The sequence below is a fragment of the Tachypleus tridentatus genome, chromosome 9 (genome assembly GCF_004210375.1).
Source record: "Tachypleus tridentatus isolate NWPU-2018 chromosome 9, ASM421037v1, whole genome shotgun sequence".
In the NCBI taxonomy this organism is placed as follows: Eukaryota; Metazoa; Arthropoda; class Merostomata; order Xiphosura; family Limulidae; genus Tachypleus; species Tachypleus tridentatus.
The window spans coordinates 93,564,013-93,588,408 of NC_134833.1; the positions used below are offsets into that span (position 1 = coordinate 93,564,013).

Here is a 24,396-nt window from a genome sequence, read left to right on the forward strand (position 1 = left end):
TTTCATAAATTCTGTGAAATTGTAGTTAAATAATAGTCTAAATGATATTACTTTATAAAGCCATTGTTACAGCATAATTATTTTGTTTCAAAGTACATGTTTTATACTCCCTCCAGAATCTTAGTTGTACAATAACTCACTTGTTTGAAAATACTCTGTGCACCCAACGAAACTGTGGTTATGGAATAACCCGTTTGTTTGAAATTACATTATTATATAATCCTTACGAACAAGTAGCTCCAGATATCTTCATTGTTTAAATGTCATTCATTTTAAAAAATAATATCATAGTCATAGAATAGTTGAAGTCATATCATTTTATAAACTATGAAAAAAAGCTATAGAACAGTTTATTTATTTGAAAGGAAATATTTTACAAGACATCCAAAACTATAGTATAGGATAATTTATTTATTTATTTCAAGTAATTTTTCTGTGTTTGAATTACGATTTGTTCCTGTAATATTATGGATTAAAATATTTACATTTTATTTGTTAGTTTTGTTTAATGTCACTGACCGCCATTTTGCTCCTCGATATAAGGCATTTCTGTATAAAGAACGTAAAATCATGTTTATAATATCATGTTGATTATTGCCCACAATGTTTCGTTAAGACTTGTCAGTGAAGAATGTTTAGGGCACTGAAAATAAAGACTGCTTTGAGAATACTTTCGTATGCATTCCCGAAAACAGTTTTCAATCTCAAAACTAAACTAACCTCGTAATACTTGCAGTGTTTTATGATATCCTAGTTGTTTTATATCAAGTCAGCAGAGTTTACGAACTGGAAAATTTCAATTGCAAATTTCAAGTCGTTAAAAATACATGGTACAAATAAGGATGGGCTGGTTAAGTGATTAGCGTGTCCTAAATGTGAATATCAACTCTTGGAAGCGTTTTAAGACTGGCAAATCGTATTGTTTGATTATAAGAGAGTAAATCAAGAGTTGGTAGTGGGTGCTATTAACTAGTTACTTTCTCTATAGCCATTGGTCCAGAATTAGGGACGATTATGTGATGACAGCCCTTGTGCATTTTGGAGTGTAAATTTTAAAATACGCAAACATATACAATCATGGCATCCCGTACTCGAGTAATTTCGAACAAGGCACAACCAAACGGGCAATTTGTCAGTCTGTCCTTGAGTAATTCCGTACAGTTGAACAAAGAAAGGGAAGAAGCAAGTGTGTACTTGTACGATTGGATATTTATGTCTCTATTTACCACTATTAATACATGCTAGCATAGTCTTTAAACTGAAAGTTTTCATTGCACGGTATATTTACGTTTCCACAAATATACTGGACATTTTGGATCTGTAATAAAAACTATATTTCTTAATATGAAATTTTTATTTCTCATTGTGAATGTGATGTTTATCAACTTTTGTGTGTCAAGACGTGAAAATACATACATATATATATACTTAATAATTGAATTTACTGGATCCAAATAGATACGTGATTCAGTAAAACCGGTTCTTAAACATAAACGAATTTTTACGTCCTGATACATAATTAAACAAAATACTCTCTCAACAAATTCTGAACACCACAGAACAATCGAAAGAAAAATATCATACATCTTTAATAAGCCGTTAACACTACGGAATTATGGGAACAAAAACATTATACATCTTTAATAAGTCTTTAGCACTATGGAACTAAGGGAACACAAAAAATCATACATTTTTAATAAGCCTTTAGCACTATGGAACTTTGGGAATAGAAAACATCATGCATCTTTACTAAATTCTAAAAACCACTAAACTACGGGGACAAAGAACATCATATATTTTTAATAAATCCTAAACATCATAGAACTGTGGGGACAAAAACACATCATAATAGCTTTAATAAACCCTGAGCACCATAGAAGCTTGGGGACAAAAACACATAATAATATCTTTAATAAACCTTGGACACCACCGAACTATGGGAACAAATACATCCCGTGGTTTAATCTTCAGAGTTTCAAGTTCCGAGTTTCACACGAGGCAGGATCCTGACCAGAACATGTAACACGAGATCCACGAGGTAAACTGCCTCCGTTGTGTGATCGAGTTTCGTCTAGGCTGTCTACACCGTGTTATTCAACACTCCCGAGACATTTTAATGTTTTTGAAGATAGGTCTGAGAATAAGTTCGGTGACACTAAAACTAGTACACCAAATAAATTCTTTAATTTTGTTTTATTGTTCCAACATTAGGCAGTAGCGTTTACTTAGCTGATAATATCCAAATTGAAACAGGAAGGGTAAAGTTTCGCAGGTTTCATATTGATTTCATTAAACATTCCCATGGACTACTTTTAATATTTTGTAGAATCAATACTCTGTTTCGTAATGTATGTAATATTCCGTCTTTAGAGGAAACAAAACATACCTTTGAAAATGCAAGACAACCAAAACCCGAAACACGTTTTGCTTTCCTCGCTTATGATATTGAAGTAATAACACAGCAAAGTCAAATGGTTCGTGAATTGTTGTAATACTGAGTTATAACACAGTAATGTCATATAGTTCGTAAGGGGATGTAAATGTGATTCTGAAGTAATATCTCTGGGACTTGTATAAATAAAGTGTTACAATATGAGCAGTAACTTAGCAATATCATATGGTTCGTAAAGTGTGATAATACTGAATAATAATAAAACGATGTCAAATGGTTCATTAAGTGTTATGAAACTGAAGTAATATCTCAGCAAACTGAAAAATAGTGTTATGATACTGACTAATAACATGAAACGTCATACAGTTCGTAAAGTGTTATCATACTTAAGCAATAATACATCGATGTGAAAGAGTAAAGTGTTATAATACTGAAGGAATCAGTATATTAGCTACTGATAAAAGTAAGTTACGGACGTAGATAAGGAATATTTACTGGATATATGCAAACTTTACATGTTGCTTGTTTTTACTTTTCCTCAAAAGATGGCGCCTCATTTATAAACAGTTTCGCAGATATAAGTTCAGAGTTAAGAAATCAGCCCTCCCAAACTCACACTGAATCAGAAGGAAACTTCAAGGCTTGTCATGTTAAACCTTTGGTTTGATTCGTGCATTAATGATAGCTGACTGTGCAGTTTTTTACTTAAAAGAAATACAAGAAGCCTAGACTCACTATAAAAGTCTAAAGTAGAAATATCTAGCTCGATACGTTAAGTGGGAATATAAATAAAAGAATTTGCGTCTTTCTACTTCAATTACCAGAACACATCACCAGAGAAGGTGGAAAATTAAAAAGACAAACAATAGACGTACACTTATTTTTATCTTGTTTGAAGCTATGCGAGGGTTAACTGTACTAATCTTCCCAAACTTAACGGTGTAAGACGAGAGTGAAAACAGCTAGTCAACACCACTTACTGTTAATTCTTGGTATACTTTTAGACCAACGAAGAGTGGGATTGACAGTCACGTCATAATGATCCCACAGTTAAAAAGGTGAGCGTGTTTAAGAGAACGAGGATTGGAAACCGCGACCCACAAACTGTGAGTCAAGCACTCTAACCACCATATAAATTTTTCTATTAGAGGATGTTCCTTATTAATTTATTCACCCTTTGGAGTAGTTATCCATATTTTAACTGATTATGGGTGTTTTAAAATAAATTTTCTTTGGGGAAGGGGGCAAAAGAGAAACAAATTTGTAAAAAGACTATTTATATTAAGACATCTGGCCTGTTATAAAGAAACTATTCCTTTTCACTACAGAGTCTTGAAAAAAATATAATAACCATATATTTCTAACATAATTAAATAATTCAAATATTATATATTAACGTAAGAGGTTAGAATTTATCATATCTTAAAAAGGTGTTTCACTCCGAGTCGATACATTACAATGTGTACACTGTGGTTAAGTGCTACCAACATATGAATACATTTTCACTTCAAGTGGGTTTCATGAATATGAAAACCAATAAATATGACGTAGTATAAAAAGTGCTATCAGCACAAAGGCCAAGTCTAGAAAGATAGATTTTGGGGGCAGTTACAAGAATTATAAAGTAAGTCAACGTGTTCCTGACTTCACCAAGCTGCTCTTTTGTCGTCTTCGTCAAGCTCAAGCTGTAGTCAATATCAGCTCTCCTTCCTTTCTCTTACTTCTTTCCAACCTCACGGCCTTTCCTGGGTAACGCAAAGAATTAGACAGTTATATAGTATTCTACCCGTTTAAGCTAGAAATAATTAATAAATACTTGCTTTAAAATAATATTAAGGCTAATCGGTATGCAACATACCAGCCGCGCAGTTTTCAATGTCATTCATTCCCCATTAGGACTTAAACCTTAATTTATAGTGTGGTGCCGAAAAGGAACAATTGTTTCTGAGGGTCCCTTAATTACTGTCAAATCGAGATAAATGAGTCATCGCATTATATACAACGTAACGTAAGAACAATGACACATAAAAACCAAACTATTTCTTGTATCACAAAGTGTATTAACGTATTTCACCAAACCTACTGTTGTTTAAGGTCTTATTTTCTTATTTAATCACACTCAGTACTTTAAAATGTAATATTACATTAACACTAAGGCAGGCAGCGTAGGGTAAGAACTAATAACGTATGAAGAACCAGTTATTACTGGTTTCTTTATATACCTCCTGCACTATTTTAATATTCTTCTCTTTTATCATGATTTATTTCCTTATATACCTTTTGTACTGTTTTAATATTTCATCTTCTCTTTTATCCTGAATTATTTCTTTATATACCTCTTATAACGATTTAATTTTTCATCTTAACTTTTATCCTGATTTAGTTCATGCTATACCTTGTGTACTGTTTAAATTTTCATCTTCTCTTTCATACTGATTCATTTCCTTGTATACTTCTTGTACTGTTTCAATTTTTCATCATAACTATTATCCTTATTTATTTCCTTATATATATATACACACAACGTGGGCAAAAGTATGTGGACACCCAACCATCACACCCGTATATATTTGTTGAACATCTCATTCCGAAACCATGGGCATTAATATAGAGTTGGTCTCCCCTTTGCTGCTATAACAGCTTCCACTCGTCTGGGAAGGCTTTTAACTAGATTTTGGAACATGGTTGCGGGGATTCAGCCACAAGAGCATTAGTGTGGTCGGGCACTGATGTTGGGCGAGAAGACCTGGCTCGTAGTCGGTGTTCCCATTCATCTCACAGGTGTTCGATGGGATTGAGGTCAGGGCTCTGTGCAGGTCAGTCAAGTTCTTCCACACCAACCTCAGCAAACCATGTCTTTATGGACCTCGCTTTGTGCACGGGGTCATGCTGAAACGAAAAAAGGGCCTTCCCCAAACTGTTGCCACAAAGTTGGAAGTGCACAATTCTCTAGAATGTCATTGTATGCTGTAACATTAAGATTTCCCTTCATTGTAACTAAAGAGCCTAGCCCAAACCATGAAAAACAGCCCCAGACCATTATTCTTCCTCCCCAAAACTTTACAGTTGTCACTATGCATTTAGGCAGGTGGCGTTCTCCTGGCATCCGCCAAACCCACATTAGTCCATCAGACTGCCAGATAGTCAACCGTGATTCATCACTCCAGAGAACGCGCTTCCACTGTTCCAGAGTCCAATGGCTGTGTGCTTTACACCACTCCAGCCGACGCTTGGCATTACACGTGGTGATCTAAGGCTTGTGTGTGGCTGCTTGACCATGGAAATCCATTTCATGAATCTTCCGACGAACAGTTCTTGTGCTGATACTGCTTCCAGAGACAGATAGGAAATCGGTAGTGAGTGCTATAACTGTAGACACACGATTTTTTACGCTACGCGCTTCAGCACTCGGCTGTCCCGTTTTGTGAGCTTATGTAGCCTACCGTTTCGTGGCTAAGCTGTTGTTGCTCCTAGACGTTTCCACTTTACAATAACAGCACTTACAGTTGGCCGGGGCAGCTCTAGCAGGACAGAACTTTGACGAACTGATCTGTTGATGGCATCCTATGACTGTGCCACGTTGAAAATCACTGAGCTCTTCAATACGATCCATTCTACTGTCAGTGTTTGTCTGTGGAGATTGCATCGCTGTATGCTTGATTTTATACACTTGTTAGCAATGGGTGTGGCTGACATACCCAAACTAATTAATTATAAGGGGTTTCCACGTACTTTTGTCCATGTAGTGTGTATCTGGTATCACTATATATTTTTTCGGTTTTATTTTCGGCGCTTCTTTCTTTTTATGCCTGTTTTATATCACTTCTCTGACTTTCCTTCTCTTTTTATACTCTTTGGTTATTAGCCCGGCATGGCCAAGCATGTTAAGGTGTTCGAGTCGTATTTCGAGGGTCGCGGTTTCGAATCCCCGTCGCACCAAACATGCTCGCCCTTTCATCCGTGGAGGCGTTATAATGTTACGGTCAATCCCACTATTCGTTGGTAAAAGAGAAGAAGAACTGATGAACCAGCATATTGTTCTTATTGTGCTCGGAAAGAGTGAAAAAACTATAACGTGGGGAGAAAAAATAGTAAGAACGTATGAGTAAAAGCAAAGAGCAATGTTTGTTTGTTTTTCTGCCCATCATGAGTATCAAAATGAAGTTTTTTAGCGATGTAAGTTCGCAGACGTACCACTGTGACGTTGTGGGACGAAAAGAGTGCCTTACTTGAAAAGTGACAAATATTATGATTAACTCAGATTGTGTACTTTAAGAAGCAATAACCCATTAATACCAATAAAGGCAGTACAGTGTTAGAAATGATAACGTATTAAGTCTAACAAGTAACGATGTATTAAAGTAAACACAAATAGTGTCGTTCAAGAACTAATAATGAATTTAAGATCAATATCGAGAACGTAGTTTGAGAAGTTGCTGTTGATGGTACTTGTAATTAAGCACACAGCTACACAATGCGCTGATGAAACTTTGTAGGATGGACGGCAGCTGCCTGTTGTGGATACATAAGTGTAGAGGACGACGCTTCGAAAGTCTTTCGCTTTTCGTCTTGAACGTCTACAAAGTTTCATCATGAATACTCTATCTAAACAATCTATCAAAGAATACATAATGCGCTATTTGTGCTTTGACCATCACGAGTATCAAAACCTTGTCTCTTGTTTAATAAGGCCGCAGATATGCCGCTGTGCCACTGTGGGGCAGTTTAAGTAATAACATACTGAGGTCAACGCAGAGAGTACAGTTTAAGAAGTAATAACGTTCTGGTACCAAAACAGATAGCGTTGTTTGAAACGTTATGACTTATTAAGACTAACATCGATAACACAATTTTAGGATTTAATGACGTATTATGATTGACACCTGAGAGCGTAGTTTAAAAGTAATAATATGTTAAGACCGACACAGATATTGTAGTTTAAGAAGTAATAATGATGTGAAAATTAATCCGTTCAAGTTTTGTGAAATGTATTATGCAAGAATTATGCCTTCAACTTTAAAACAATAATATACTACAGAATATTGTGTTTTAAGTTTTTATCAAATCACGTAAGTTCAGAACTTGCTGTCATTTCTTTGTAATAAAAGAGAGCAAAATTGAAATCTTGAAGAGAACAGGATATTTAAAATTACTCTTACACTTGACCACACTTTGAGAAATGTCATATTTGTACACATCAGACATTACACGGACAAAATTTCGCATTAATTACTAAAGCAAGAGGCTCTACTAACGAGATATACATAGAGCCACGTGGTTACAAAGATAAATATTTCTGTTAAAGCACATTCTCAAAACTCTCAAGTATTAAAATAACCTTGTTATTTTGAATAATAGATGTTATGAGTATCAGGCTGTGAAGAAACTAAAACAATTACGAAGTAAATAGCACCAAGGTTACAACGTGGGAGCTTAAAAATGTATATTTTGATTTCTGAGTTATTAGAGGAGGCTTGACCCATGTCACCCCAGCAGTATGGATAGCCATTTTTAACATTTAATGTTTATTCGCTACCCTCACAACCAGCATTTCATATTTTTACTTACTTTCACTATCTTAAGTTAGTCATGTAAAACTGGGTTCCCTCCGGCAAAGCGGTAAGTCTTCGGAGTTACAACGGTAAAATCAGGGGTTCGATTCCCCTCGGTATACACAGCAGATAGACCAATGTGGCTTTGCTATAAGAAAAACACAAACACATGTAAAAACTAGAGTTTAATGTAAATAAAACCAGTTATTGTGGTAGAAAACTACAGCAGCGGTACGTAATATTGAAAACAAATCAATTTAAATATACTGAAACTGAAATGAAAGCTCTAATCTTTTTAAGGGACTGACTCTTCTTCAGGTAAGAAAAGGGTGCGTTCTTCCTACTCCTGAAGAAAATACTCTACAAAAGTATTCGAGCTTTTAGGTCGACTTCATTACCTTAAGAAAAACAGAACAACGTGTTCGTGTAAGGGTAGGAATTATTGTAAACTGTGTTTCATTTCTCTTGATGTAAAAATTTACTTAACCCTATGCAAATTTGGTCATATTATAAATATGTGTGTTCAGTTATTTATTACTGCGTAAATTGTGGGATAGGAAATATTTCCCAAACAAATCGTATGAATAGACTGGTAGGTCAGTTCTCATTATCCCAGTACTTCTTTTCGTTTTGTGTCAGCTCTCATTCTACGTCTTGTAACTGAGTAACTACAGTTTCTAGCTTAGTAAAGTCTTTGTTTCCTAACGTATATAGCTATACTCAAGGTTAAACTAGGTTAACCCTCGATGCTCATAGTGTTTAACTGAATACTTCACCTTTTAGCTAGGTCAGTCTTCGTTTCAAATTATGTTTAGCTGAGTTATAACGTTTCCAGGTACTTCAGCCATCATTCAGCTTCGTGTTTAGCTACACTTTAGGTCCACCTAAGTCACCTTTCGTTCAACATCAAATGTGGCAGAGTGTTGCAGTTTCCATTTAAACCAGGTCCTCATTCTGTAACATGTTTAAGCGAGTACTATAGTTTAAAGTTAGGCCAGTTCTTATCCTGCTTCCTGTTTATCTATACTTCAGATACGCTTAGGTCAGCCTTCATTTCACTGAATACTGCTATTGTTTCAGCTATGCAAGTCCTCGCACTGTCACATGTTGAGAAAAGTAACGCAGGTTAATGCTAGGTCATTCCTTATTCTGCATTTTATGTAACAGATGACCGCTTTTTTTTTCTAAGCATTCATATCACGTTATTACTGGTTGGTGATCTATTTTTCCAGCTATTGTACCCTGTCATAATCAGCAAAATATTCAACTTTGTTGCTCAGATCAGCTCATCGTTTAAGCATATTTATAATTGCTGGATTAATTTTATTTAAAGAGAAAAATAAGAACAACTAGCTACTCTTAGCACCTTTCAGTCGGATGGCCCGGTATGGCCAGGTGGTTAAGGCGCTCGACTTGTAACCTGACGGTCGCGAGTTCGAATCCCTGTCACACAAAACATGCTTGCTCTTTCAGGCGTGGGGGCGTTACAATGTTACGATCAATCCCACTATTCGTTGGTAAAAGAATAGCCCAAGAGTTGGTGGTGGGTGGTGATGGCCGGCTGCCTTTTCTCTAGTCTTACATTGCTAAATTAGGGACGGCTAGCGCAGATAGCCCTAGAGTAGCTTTGCGCAAAATTTAAAACAAACCAAACCTTCCAGTCGAAACTTTCCACCACGCATGAGCAAGGTCTAGGAAAGAACAATAACAAATCTTGATCACGCAGTTATATTACTTTAAAAACCGTTGTAAAAAAAAAACAAACGAAGAGGAATAATACCCTCTATCCTAATGGTCAGTTATCTTTCTGACCACAACGAAGGGGAAGCCTGGTTAGTAGTGAGAAAGGAGAGAAGTTCTTTGTAATACACACCCCTGTATTCTATACCCAGACATTCCCTCGCTAACCCTGTTCGTTGAAGAGAAAACCACCCAGCCGTTGCCAGTGGAGCGAACAAAATTCATTGCTGAAACCATGGCTATGTGAACCAATTTATAGCTGCTCGGCTGAGCGAAATAATTACTTCGTTAGAAGGCACAGCGAAACTCCTCTTTCCCGATAAATGTTGCCATGTTTCTGAGCTCAGCATATTATTGTTTCCAACCCTGGAAATCCATCATGGACCTTCCCTAGTTTCAGCTAGCACTTTCGTAGTGGGAGTAATATTTTGATTTCGTATTTTAAGCAACAAACTTACCACTTACATTGATCGATGTTAATTTCTTGTAGCTTAGCAAGTACATATAAATTTTGAGATATTTATTATAAATAGCAAACATTCGTATGTAATAAAAGCTGTACAGTGTAAGAGTTTTAACGAGATATTTTTCTTCGTGACGGTAAACGTTGTTTTTGAATTTCGCGCAAAGTTACTCGAGGGCTATCTGCGCACAGTGACGGTAAACATAATATAAATTCAGATAAATTTGCCTTCTGTAAACTACAACCTAAAAACTATATAAGATTTTGTAGCCGTTATAAGCTATAAAGATGAATTCCTATAATCTGAAACAACAAGATAAATTACACTAAAATTTGCTTCTTGAAACTAAATTATTAAAATGATTTCTATATATCAACTGCATATTCATTACTCAAAAACTCTAATTGCATGTGCTGTCATCTCTTAGGAAGTGGCATCACTATTCAATATTTATATACGATGTTTCAATTAATTATTTTGTCAGTATATATATTTGCGGATATACGTAAAATCAATAAAATATGTGATGCACTAAAAGTAACAGCAGAAAAGTTTCAGGTGCCATCATGAAATAATACGTTGTTGAAGTTTGCAATCATGCCATACCTTTTAATTTAAAAATAGCCCGAACAAATTTTAATTTCAATTAAAAATCAGCACTTCCAGTGGCAAATAGGTACGTTTTGAGGCTTATAACGTTAAAACCGAGTTTCTATACCCGTAGTGGATGCAACAAAGATAACCCATTATATAGCTTTGTACTTAACTACAAACAAACAGGCAGTTACACATAAGAGATGGTTATATTCTTAGTGTAACTTGGTCCAAACGTTCATCAACCATATAAAAGCAAAGTTATCTTATCTAAAACATATTAATAAAATAAGCTTCACTATTTATTACAAATGGGACTAAACTTCTCATTAATGGTGCAAATTTACAGAATAAATCTAGATTAAACTACTTATTGAGATTGCTCACTAATATTAAATCTTTGATTGAAGCCATTGCTAGCTGGATTCATTGTTATTATTTCAAGATGTACAATTAATAAAGAAAAAATACATAGATCTAGACAGCAGATATATGTAACGTTTCTCCTTAACATTTTGATAATTTTCTGTTCACTTGTAATGATATCAATTAAAATAATTTGTTCTCACGATATCATTAAGTTATATTACAACTGCAAGTCTGGTTGTTTTACAACGTATCTACTAACTAACACATGGATAAGTCTAATATTTTTTAGTTTCCATGACGTTCATTGGTGTGCTGATGTTTCATGTAGCTATGAATGTGTGATCTAGAATTTGGAGATAGAGATAAAGATTTTGGTTTTTCGGAAAAAATAGAAGGGATTAATAACGCTTCATAAGTACATATTAAAATACACGTTTCTGTGAAATGGAATACAAATGGTTACGACGCTCCACGTGTGTGTAAGTAGGTGGTGATGAAAAGCCCGCCCCTCGCTTATAACTGACTAATTTACATCTTAATCAACAATAATTTAATTGTTCCTGATACTGTTAACAACACCACTAGTGTGCCGTCATCAATTCAGTAGACCACGAACCTCAAGGGAGGTCTAACTCTCATATCGATTTCGTTTCTAAAGCTTTAGCTCTGACATGACGTCATCGTTTCATGGGCAGGTCTCTGAGGACGAAGACAGGTCAATCAGCCAATGAGTCTTAGTCTTTCACCAATTCACCTTTGAAGAATGAAAAAGAGCTCTGTTTCCATTGGACGGACGGAACTCAACACGGTTGTGTTTCGGAATGTACAATTTCATTTATAATTAAAGTTTACAAAAGAAAGAAAGTTACTTATTGTGTGTTTTAAAGTCGTTTTAGTAGTGAGTTAAACCTTAGCCTCTTAACAGTCTATCTCTTGGTTTAAGAAGTGTATTATTCGTAGGAGACAATGACTCACGCTCTTAATGTTTTCTTTCTCTTTTTTTGGGGGAGAGAAATAGAAGGGGAAGGAAACAAACAAAATTCGTATTTTGTTGAAAGAAGAGAACTTAAAAACTTTTCTTTATTGTGTTTTACTGTGTAAAAAAAACAAGTATAAGTTACTACGTCATCTGATTCAAATTCACAGTTTCATCCACTCACCACCCCATCTCTGTTTTTGAGGTCTCGATTTCAACTAATGCACGACCAAAATTGTAACATCCTGTAAAACCTAACATCAAATATGTACTTTCAGAACATGAGAAAAACTAAAAGTCGTATTAACTTTTCATCTTTGATATGACAGTTTTAGAAGCTAAATGCAGCTGTACTGTCAACTAGTTTTCAGTGCTAAAAGCAATTTTACTATTTAGTTTCTATGGCAACAGTTACATTTATAAATGTTTATATTACAAAGAATCAAAGTAATTTCAATTCTATGTGTTGCATTCTGATGGAATGAGTGATATATATATATATATTTACTTGTTTGCCACGAGTTTACTAGGAATGTATGTCAAACGTTTGACGTCACTAAATGCTTTGTTTAAACTTCACTAACTATGGGAAATTGCAAAAGAAACAGTTTTTCCTTTAGTCACAGTCTAGAAACGGACGTCGCATTTCTCGAAAAGGTATTAATGTAAGAAAGTTCTTTCTTGATATACGGGAGAGCTACTTTACATGAGAAATATTTATAGGCCTTACTCTATACTACGCCTGAAGTGTGAATACTAGAATACTAGGTTTCAGATTCACATTTCATAACCATAAAATGATCAAATTATGCTCCGCAGTCAGGGTCCGTGAGAGTGCTATACGAGTGACTGTCAAATCCCAAATTTGATTACGTAGGTAAAAGTAACCTAAAAACGTAAAAGTTGCCAGCGGTTGTTGTTGACTAGGTGCCTTTCCTTTAGTTTATGAGCTAAAAATTAGGGATGGCTAAATGAACACTCATAGACCTTAATGTAGTTTCTCGTGAAATTGAGGAATAGAAATAAAAGTTTTTCAATAAATTTACAAACGTAAGGCGAAATTTTGCTCATAAATTGTTTTAAAGGCTCATTATTCAGTAAGATATTCTTATCTAGAATCGAAATAGTTGAAAAGTTGATAGAAATGTTAAGAAGAGCATTAATTGAAATTAATAATGGTTTGGGAGAAAATCAAAAATCTAAATAATAATTTACAGTATTGTTAAAATATTCTTTATTTTTTCATGGTTTTCCCCCAGTGGCTCAGTGGTGGGCAGAGCACAGATAGCCCATTGTGCAGCTTTGTGCTTAATTCAAAACAACAAGAAATGGAAATTTTTTTTTTCATGGTTACTTGACAGTTTTGACAGAAACGTTCAATTTTATGTGGGCTTGAAATTCAAAGCGGCTTGATCAAAATACGACCCACTAACTGTAACCTTGTAATTTATTATCAGTACAACCTGTGTAACTGAAACCTAGTAACGTATTATTAGTAGAAACTGTGTAACTGAAACCTAGTAACGTTTTATTAGTACAAACCCGTGTAACTGAATCTTAGTAACGTATTATTATCAAAATCTTTGTAACTGAAACCTCGTAATGTATCGTTAGTAAAATTTGTAAAACTGAAACCTAGTAACGTATTATTAGCAGAATCTGTGTAACTGAAACCTAGCAACGTATTATTAGCAGAATCTGTGTAACTGAAACCTAGCAACGTATTATTAGTACAACCAATATAACTCAAACTCAGTAACGTATCATTAGTACAACCTATATGACTGAAACAAATATTGTAAAGAATATGTGTTTAACAGAAACTAGCATATTGTCACTCAAACGTTTTCAGCTGAAACTAGCGCATTATCAATCAAACCTGTATAACCGAAACTAACTTCCTGTCAATCAACTCAATACACCTGAAACTATCCTGTCAACCAAATCAAAGTAACAGAAAATAACATGTCAGTTCAATCTGTAAAACGGAAACTCACGTGTTTTCTGTGTTGTTTTGGTGTTTAGATTCAGACTACAAACAAAGAGTCACATTTTTCATACTTCCTATGATTACTGTGTAAAAACCTGTACTACTCAAAGGTCAAGAACATTTCTTAGACAGTCACCGGTCCATCTGTGTCAGAAAGTAAATGTGTGAATAACTGTCTGTATTTAATTCACTATAACAAGACACAAAATTTTTATAGCAGGTGACCAGTAAAACATGACAGGAGGAGAAAAGAGGTCAACCAAAAATATTCACCTCATAATCTGTTTTAAAAACTTCTAGAATTCTCGTAACTTGAAGTGATCTCCATCCTCACATCTTTAGAACAGTAATGGACAAAGTGAATAACATCACTTTTCAAATTTCCTCGTCGTTTCATTAGTTTAAGAAAATATCTTACCACGCAAGAATAAGGAGCACAACGTTTTGAAACCTTACGAAACATGGGACTTTACGACAATTATGCTACAGCGATAAACAAACATAGAATTGGAAGCCATACTTTTTGGCAAACATGTGAACAAAAATATAAGACAGTTGAACTCTTCCATTCAATAGTAAAATGGGTGGTACAGAGGGCATGGTATAATAGAGAAGAGAAATTGCAGGTCATTCAAAGTTGTGTCTCAGGATAGCTGAGACTAGTGTCTGATGATCATTCAAAGTTGTGTCTCAGGATAGCTGAGACTAGTGTCTGATGATCATTCAAAGTTGTGTCTCAGGATAGCTGAGACTAGTGTCTGATGATCATTCAAAGTTGTGTCTCAGGATAGCTGAGACTAGTGTCTGATGATCATTCAAAGTTGTGTCTCAGGATAGCTGAGACTAGTGTCTGATGATCATTCAAAGTTGTGTCTCAGGATAGCTGAGACTAGTGTCTGATGATCATTCAAAGTTGTGTCTCAGGATAGCTGAGACTAGTGTCTGATGATCATTCAAAGTTGTGTCTCAGGATAGCTGAGACTAGTGTCTGATGATCATTCAAAGTTGTGTCTCAGGATAGCTGAGACTAGTGTCTGATGATCATTCAAAGTTGTGTCTCAGGATAGCTGAGACTAGTGTCTGACGAGAAGCCCAACTCATCATTATTAAACTATTACAGAAAAAGCACTGAAACAATAAGAACAACAAGCAGTCAGCACAAAACAACTACCAAAGGCTGACACTTGCAACCACGAGGTCAACAAAGTGATAGAAGGGTCAGAAGTCTACAAGGAAGCAAACATCAAGTAGGTTTGTGAGACAATTCAATCTATGCAACAACAAAGAATATGCATTTTCAGAAAAACGGATATATATATCATTCAATATCATATTATATTTCTCACATCACAAAATAGGCTTTGTTCAGTGAGAGGAAAGCTTTTCCACAGCTGTGAAAAGGAAACCATTGCGCATGATTTCTGCCTTTCAAAACCTCAGTACAGGTTAACTTTCTAAAAGGGGGGGATAAAATGGGTCTGTCTGAATATTAGCATTGAGTTCATCAGGCACAGCATGAGGCACCCCCATACAGTACACTTAAAGTGCGATGTCTTTCAAGTCTTGTAAACTATTGTGGAAGTTTCATGCCAGATTTTTCTGCCATCACTCCTTGTGTGACCTGCCACAAATAAATCATCAATTGATATAGATCAGAGAACACGAAGATGCACTCACTATGCTAGAACACACCAACCTGAAGACGAAAAACTTTCGAAACGTCGTCCTTTACACTTGTGTTTGTTTTTCTACAACCAGTCGCCACCAATTACAGGTATGTTGATTTAAGACACTAAAAACTGGGGTTTAACACCTGTGGAGAACATAACACAAATAATCCATTGTGTATCTTTGTGCTTGACTACAAACAAACAAACAACAACAAACTCCTTGGGAATTGTACAAAGCACAGATATTCATTTCTTATAAAAGAGGTAATAATGACGCTAGTAATGCACTTCCCAGTTATTGCCTTCTGTTATTTAATACTGGTGAACAGTCCTGTTACAGTCGAATGTTTAACTCTGATGAAGGAGGTATTCACGGAGCTTGTAATGTGTTGTTCAGTAACCACCCTGAACTATGAATTATTCATGACGCTTGTAACTTATATATGTTAGGATATAACTGGCTATATTTATAAACATCTGTAGGATCAGTTCTTGCTAAAAGAATCACAGACACTTTGTTTAAACAAAAAGCGTTGTGTAAAAGACTGCAGTATGAACGAGTCTGGGGAGTATTGTTCTCACAAAGAACCACTTTACTCTTTCATGGACCATCCCATCTCGTTGTGACGTCAACGATGATGACTGAAAAGCGACGAGTGGTCTACAAGACACGGCTACCCTACAGAGTGCGGACACGGGTTAACCACAGGGGCTGTTTCGGTTGGTGTAGACTGGCGCGTGGATATCAAAGATTGCGCTATGATGTGCAGCTTTGCATTAGTAAAAAAAAAAGAAATAATAGTTCTTAGAAGATAATTTCTACTTATTGTTAAGTAGTGAGTTTTTCTAATTTAGAATTAAGGCTGTTTAAGTTTCATTAACTCCTCCCATTGCTTTAGAAACGCTGAGTTGTGAGGAAGTTATTGTTGGAAGTACTACAACCCTTTGAACGAATGTGGGTTGACGCATACTCACCGTTATTAGTGTTATATCTGTATGGATTTTCCTATCTGTATATGATGTGGAGTGAGCTAATGTTTTTAACATTGTCAGAGTAAGTTGAATCTAGATATTTAGTTTGTTTCGTTGCTACGTATGTATGTATATGCATGTACGTGTATATATATATACCATCGATATGTCGTTCTTGCAGACTCTGCTACTGTGAACAGTAGGTTTTATTAAATAGCTTTCAAGGTACATTCAAGTGAAGAAAGACAGACTTGCAGGTATAATGCATTGAAGTAACAAGGTGTTTTCTCAACGTATCAGATCGGTAATTGACTATCAATTATACCTAGGCATCCTTTAATTGGCTTATTGATGTTTTGTTTCCAATATTTGAAAGGTTGTTTTACATTTGTATTTATTTTTTAATAAATTTGATGCTGCGTGTCTAATAAGTCAGGAAAACAATGTTAATAAAGATGACGAAAAAATGTTTAACTCAATATTTTCAACGTGAAAATGAAACAACAGTATTTTCATATTTCAATGGTGGATATTAGTGTAACATCTACAGGCAAATATCTATATTGTTTCATCTATAATGGAGTTGTGTCTCTAATATTCAAGAGGTTGAGTATGTTATGTTAGATTAATTTTGGAGCCCTATGTCATCGTTAAAGTTTATACAGTCGCGCCTGGTCATGTCCTGTGTGACGATCGTGCATTTTTACAGTAGACCTTCATTGTAGTTTCTATTGAAAATGCTCTGGTACAACGGTGTCATGCTGAAGCATGAATTTCTCCCTATTGACTTGATCTATCTAATATACAAGGATGACAGGTTTGTTTGTTTTTCAGCTCTCGTCTGGCATGTCTTTGTATAGATATCATGAATACCAGTTTAATTTTTCATGTGCTTGAGATATACAAAATTTTATCATGCTGTATTACTGGAAGCCTTATTTTGGTGAAATCATACCATTTTGGCCTAATTTCGACATTTCTTTATTATGTTGTTTACCCCAGGAGGATCCACATTCCTTTGTTTTCTAATGCCATTAACTAAAAGTAATAACTCCACTTTGAAAATTTTAAATTTTCGATCCGAAGACATTTGTTTGTGATCTGACTGCATTAATTGGGAAGGGATGTTATACATCTTTTCCAAAAGCAACCAATGTTTCGTGTCATCAGACTACCTACACAAAACAATGTAAAAATGTAGTCCTAAAACATACAGTTTCACTGCGACTCTATATTTGCCGTATCTTACTGATTTGAAAATTCAAAGTCGTTTTAATATAACGTATTCAGCTTTCTGTATATAACTATACTTAAACCCTTATTATTAAATACTGCAGAACCAATTTAAACGAGTATCCCATGCATGATTATAATTAATTATACATTTCAACATATATGTTAGTATTAGGCCTGATATGTTTTTAACTCTGCACTATTCTTCTAGTTCCACGGGGATTTTCAAGAATGATAAGAGTGTGTAACAACAGTATTTCAATCACTCTATATTCCTTATATCCATTGACAACTACACGTTTCGCTCAAATCACAGCTCGTCAGGCTGACTGGAACAAAACACAGTTGTAGTCGGAACACTATTTATATAAATCAGTAGTTACAACAATAATTGTTGTTGAGGGGAACGACACTTCCAAGCTGGCGAAGCATGATAATAGTTAATTACACCTACCACCAGGCACTAGTGTTAGGCCTATTATAGTTTCTAATATTGAACTTCCACCCAGTGTTAGTTCAACCTATAGGGGTAAGGCATTATAGTATTAAAATCGTTTGGAAGAAAAATATCCAAATAGGAACTTGATACGACATGTTGTTCCAAAAAACAAAACATTCTCGAGAATGTTTTCCATGGAAGCAGACAAATTCACATGACGGACAAAATATTTATTTAAGACAGCAAAGAGTTCCGAATTTGAGTAACTCGCTTCTCTTAAACTGAAGGATAGTTTTACGAAGGAGAACTGTCGAATTAAAAAATATGTGATTGCTATAAAGCAGGATATACCTTTTAGAATAACAAGAAAGATAACAAAGAAGGATTTGAAACTGCCTATGGTTCAACTGTTCCAGCCACAATTCGAATCAGGAAGATAATGTAAGAAACTAAAAACACAAGAATCCTGATTACTTACTATCAAGTATCCCAGTACAACTCCAATGGACTTTTGTACTCTTCGTCTTGGAAGCCAAATCAGTGGAGTGAGTGTGTATGAGAAGTTGAGGTCTAAAATTGACATCACCATACTATATAGAGACTTGTCATAATAAGGGAGGTGAATGGTCTAAAATTGACATCACCATACTATATAGAGACTTGTCATAATAAGGATAACGATGTAGATCAGTACAACGCTATCGGGATGTGACTGAACACGAACCATCAATGGACCAGAAGGAGGGCTATTAACCTCAGTCATCCATGAGAACAAACAAACAGGAACAGTTTGTTTTAATTTCTTTCACTTAGCCAAACTTAAGTGTAATAGGTTCAAATATAATTTCTTTTTGAGAATATGACGAGTACTGTCTCTCCCTTAAATGTCTGAAGTGTGAGACATTTTATAATTTTAAATATCAAGTGTTAAACCACTTATAATTTTAAATACTAAAATCTAAATATCTTTTCATTTTAAACATTAAGAGTTAAATATTAACAATGTATTTAATAATTTACAGTTTTATCAATTGAGTTATTATGGAAAACAGTATGTTATGTTTTGATTCATCTGTAACATCAACTGATAGTTATGGTGAGATTATCATTATTAAACATGTATGAGTAATCCATAAAACATCTGCAACTGATATGACTGTGAAAGTTAGACTGTCAGTATTTTAAGAGAGTGCCCTTATGACCACTGAAAATAAATATTTATTTTTAACCAACGATCGAAATTTTAGATACATTCAAAAATTTTTGTTTGTTTCGTTTTCAATAATTTTTTTCCAGTGAATTAAATGAGCTCTTTAATTGTTTGTGGTTGTTGTTGTTTTCCTCTTTCAATCTTCTAGATAAAACTAGAGAGTTGTCATAGTGGGAGAAGATATACTGTGATCTCTCAAGTAGACCGACAAAGTGGAAAACATTCTAACTGACGCTGCACGTGGGGACTAGCTAGGCCTAATTTTCGGTCGCTGTGGCTTTTTTCGAGTTTAGAATTTTTGAAAGAGATGCCACACAAAGGTAAAAGAACAACAGTTTCATGGATATGTTTTCTTTATAGAGTTAAGCTTAATGTGAATTGAATTTCGTAGACCATGCTTCAAAATGACAATCGTTTAATGGAAGACAGAATTTACCGATATTGACTGGAACGTCTTTTTCACCTATAACCTAAAAAATCAGTTGTTTGACAAATTATTGCTGTGCGTACAGAGATTTATTTCCTAAATTTTGATAAAAACAAACTGAAAACGTATTTTCGCCTTAAAGGTATTTGTATTATTCAGAGTAATTTCACGTGTTTCCATGCTTAACAGAAAAATTTAAAAGAAATAAACAGATACATAGAAAATAAGATTTATTTGTTTGTTTTAAGTTTCGCGCAGAGCCACACGAGGGCTATCTGCGCTAGCCGTCCCTAATTTAGTAGTGTAAGACTAGAGGAAAGGCAGTTAGTTATCACCACTCACTGCAAATTCTTGGGCTACTCTTTTACCAACGAATAGTGGAATTGACAGTCACATTATAATCACCCCACAACTGAAAAAGTGAACATGTTTGGTGCGACGAGTATTCGAACCCCCGACCCTCAAATTAAAAGTCGAGTGCTTTAACCATCGGCCATGCCGGGCTGAAAGGAGATTTACGCTGAGGATTATAATGCAAGGATTTCCATTCATTTCTGAATTTATCTAATTAATTATGTGAATCTGGAAACCCACTGCTTTGGTCTCCTCAACATGATTTTCTTGAAAAGCTAGTTTTAAGTTTGTTGTTTCCTTTGTTGTTGCTGCTCTTCATCCATATTGGTCACAAAAAAAACAACAACAACACGAAAAACGTAATCTTTCTTTCGCGAACTTCAATTACATCGGTTTTGTAACCAATTATTTGTCCTTTATTGAAAATGTTTTACAAAAGTGGAAATGCAAAAACCTCAGAGTTCCTTCTACTTTATAAGCTATGAAGCAGGTACTTGTCGAAAGGAAATTCCTGTAAGTTTACATGGTTAGAAGAACTAAATTTAAGACCATCAGTTTCACTTTAAACCTTGTTTAAGTTTGCTTTTCTTCTAACGACTAGTTTCAAACACCTGCGTCATCTACAGTTATACAGATATAGATTTAAAGCTTATATACATATATAAAAGGTTCAGAGAGACCTCGATATTTAGGGACAAGTAACTAATTCGTGCTATAAAGTAAACGTATATGTGTGTGTGTGTCAATGTTATATGTGGATGTGGTCTTTCTCAACATTGTCATTATTAGATTAGTATGGATGGTGTTTAGAACGCTATATCAACTGTACTTCTATACGTTAATTCATCTGAATCTTTTCAGAATATTTTAATCCACTTGGGTTTAAACCCTGTAGAAAAAGAAGTGAAATACTGTCCATATTTTACCAGGTGAACTCTGAAGGTGTATTAGTCTATTGAACTGATCTATGTCCGCAGGAAACAGTTATAACGTTAAAAGATCGTTTTCTTCCATCCACTCAACAGCAACTAAGAGAGTTCATTCTCAATTGGATTTAAGGAAATATTAAGCTCTGGAAAATAGTTAGCGGTGTTTTGTCTGAAACATCTCTCCTCTATACATCTTCCTCTAATAGGGTATGTAATTCGGTTCTAGAGAACTTAGCGATAAAGCATATTGCAACCTATCATTACAGTGTTGTTTAGTGGAAACGTTTACCACACCCTTCTTACTGCGCGTGCTTCTGGGAGAGCTATGATCACCCATATGTGCCCAAATCAGTTTTCTGCAAGTACGATCTCAGTGCGCGGTTCTTCTCGAGGCATATGTCTCGTGCATCTCGTGAAGGACTATCGTTAAATGGGTATTCACGCCACTGAAGGTAAGAATTAAACAAATCAGAAGGAAAGATCAAGCTTTCCAGTCAATTTCATTTAATGGACAGAAGGATAAGATTTTTTTTTCAGCCAAGATTGTTTAATAGACAGAAGAATAGAACTACCTTTACAGCCAAGTCTGTTTAATGGACAGAATGATAGGATAAACTTTTTAACCAAATTCATTCAATAAACAGAAGGATAAGACTGAGTTTTCAGTCGTGTCTGTTTAACGAACAGAAGATAGAACTAAGTTTCCAGTCATGTCTATTGAATGAACAAAATATTTGGACTAGTCTCTAGCTATGTTCGTTTATTTATAAAACGGGATAGAATTACCTTTCCAATTACGTCGGTTTAATGTGACAGGACTAGTTTTCCTAGGCGTTAAGTCCATTTAATAAGAGAGTAGAAAAAGACTAGCTTTCCAGTCAGGTGTGTTTAATCAAATGTATTCTAAATTAAAAGAATATATAAAGATTCTGCTTGTATATAACAATACATTTGAATGAACAGTTTAAATCGCTTGTTTTACTTACGGTTATTTTTGCTTATTGGTAAAACGTAGTTGTTGACTTTTGAAGTCTGCATGAAAAACTTTAATCACTAGGAGCCGAAAACGAACTCAAGAATCACACAAAAATTTGAAATTGATTAATGTCTCATTTTAATTCAAGTATAAAATAATCTAGTTTCCCCAAACAACCAAAATCCATTAATATTTGTTCTATTAATTTAGTCTATCTATTCAAAACAAATTATTTTCTTAAACATGTCCAAACACTTTAACTAAAGTAATAGTTTTTGCCTTCCTTGTAGAGAGTTCATACTCTTCTAGAAAAACATAGATCAAACTTTTGTGTTTGAACATATCAAGTTCACTGAAGTAAGTACAATTATGCTGTGATTAGGTAGATAGACACATATAATTCTATTATTTTTGCTTACGTACTAAACACATGCACTTAAATCTATGCATTTATGTATCTTATTTTATATAGCGAGAAATACGTGCAAATCATATTTCGTTTATTTGAATTACAAGACAGCAACATTTTATAACCATTTATATTTTATTTTTACTATGGTTTGTAGGCTACGATTTAAATTAACTACATTAATGTATATTGCACAATTACAATGTAGCAGTTTTCCCCAAGCATGATTGTATATATATATATTTAGAAAATCAACATTGAAAATGGCATTTATTTAATAATTTTAAAAGTGCTGCAGGTTATATGCTATTGCTCGTAAACAGTCAATATTATTACGTGAGTTATATCTAGCTAGAAGAACTTTCAGCCGTTTGTTCATATCTTTTTACTTCTTATTGTCGTTCATGTCACCCCGATCAAACTGAACTTTCTTTCTTTAAAGTTGAATAGATTCCAAAGATTGGAACGGGATAGGTATCAACACGGGATAGGTGACAACACTTCATGTTACTAATGGTGCCATCTTCCAGAAACTTAAAAAAATAAATTAAAATGCTTTTTTAAACCAGATTTTAAAACTAGTTTAGTTAAATTTTCAATTTTAAACTACTTAAATCATATCTCACTATATATTAAATTCATCACTGTTATTGCAAAAAGAAGTACAGATACGTGAACGAACGGCTGAAAGTTCTTTTTGTATGTATTTCCCAAATAACGATATTGACTTTTTATGTGCAATAACTCATAACCCGTGTCATTTATAATAACCTTTAACAAATGATTGTTTAAAATAAATGTCACTTTATTAATGTTCAAAATTTGATTTTGAGGAATGATTTTGCCCCTCACCTTCGTAGACGTACGTTCAAAGTTAACCAAATCAGTCTTAAGTTTGGATCATCTTAGAAAGTTTGTTGTTGAATTTCACACAAAGCTACGCAAGGGCTATCTGTGCTAGCTGTCCATTATTTACTAATGTAAGACTAGAGAGAAGGCAGCTAGTTATCACCACCCACCGCCAACTCTTGGGCTACTCTTTACCAACGAATAGTGAGATTGATCGATACATTATAACGCCCCCACGGCTGAAAGGGCGAACACGTTTGGTGCGACGGGGATTCTGTCCCGCGACTCTTAGATTACGAGTCGAATACTTTAACCACCGCGCCTATCTTAGAAAGACGCAATGAATAATAATTATCTCCAAGCTGACACTTCGTTTCATGAATGAATATCTCTAACAAACAATGTGTTGCAATAAGGAGGCTCTGTAATCTAACACCTAGTTTCATCAGAAAAGATCTTTAAACTCACAATATTTTTCAAGAACAAAGCTTTGTAACTTAATTCGGTATCTAAAGCGAAGTTCGTTTTGTGTGAACACTCAGTTTTAAATAAGATAGCTCTCTAAACTAACCTTCGATTTCAAAATGAAGCTCTCTAACTTAACATGTTACAGGATACTTAAGAACAATGTTCTACTACATATCTAAATAACTTTTTCTTTTTTTGGAGAGTAGTATGTGCTTGTACCACATTTGTATCCAGCAATGATAATGAGTGTAAATTACATATCAGTGTATAAGATATTGTAAGGAATAGTGAATACTTTCCGGAACTAATAACGCTTGCAGTAACTGTATTTAAAAATATCTTGATAAACTGATTGACAATGACAGCAACTATATCGAACATTT

The 24,396-nt window shown here is 34.6% G+C and overlaps 1 protein-coding gene across 6 annotated transcripts in view; it reads left to right on the plus strand.

Annotated features, from left to right (window-relative positions):
* LOC143225781 (paired box protein Pax-6-like) overlaps window positions 1-24,396 on the plus strand; it is a 94,702-nt gene that overhangs the window by 14,255 nt on the left and 56,051 nt on the right. For 2 of the 6 annotated variants that reach the window (XM_076455770.1, XM_076455774.1), the window contains exon 2: window positions 19,750-19,921. In XM_076455770.1, coding sequence (XP_076311885.1) covers window positions 19,909-19,921 — 13 coding nt within the window. In that variant the 5' untranslated portion in view covers window positions 19,750-19,908. Of the gene's footprint in view, window positions 1-16,471; window positions 16,802-19,749; window positions 19,922-21,662; window positions 21,764-24,396 lie in introns of those variants that run through there. The other 4 variants (XM_076455771.1, XM_076455769.1, XM_076455772.1 and 1 more) reach the window with 4 other exon arrangements.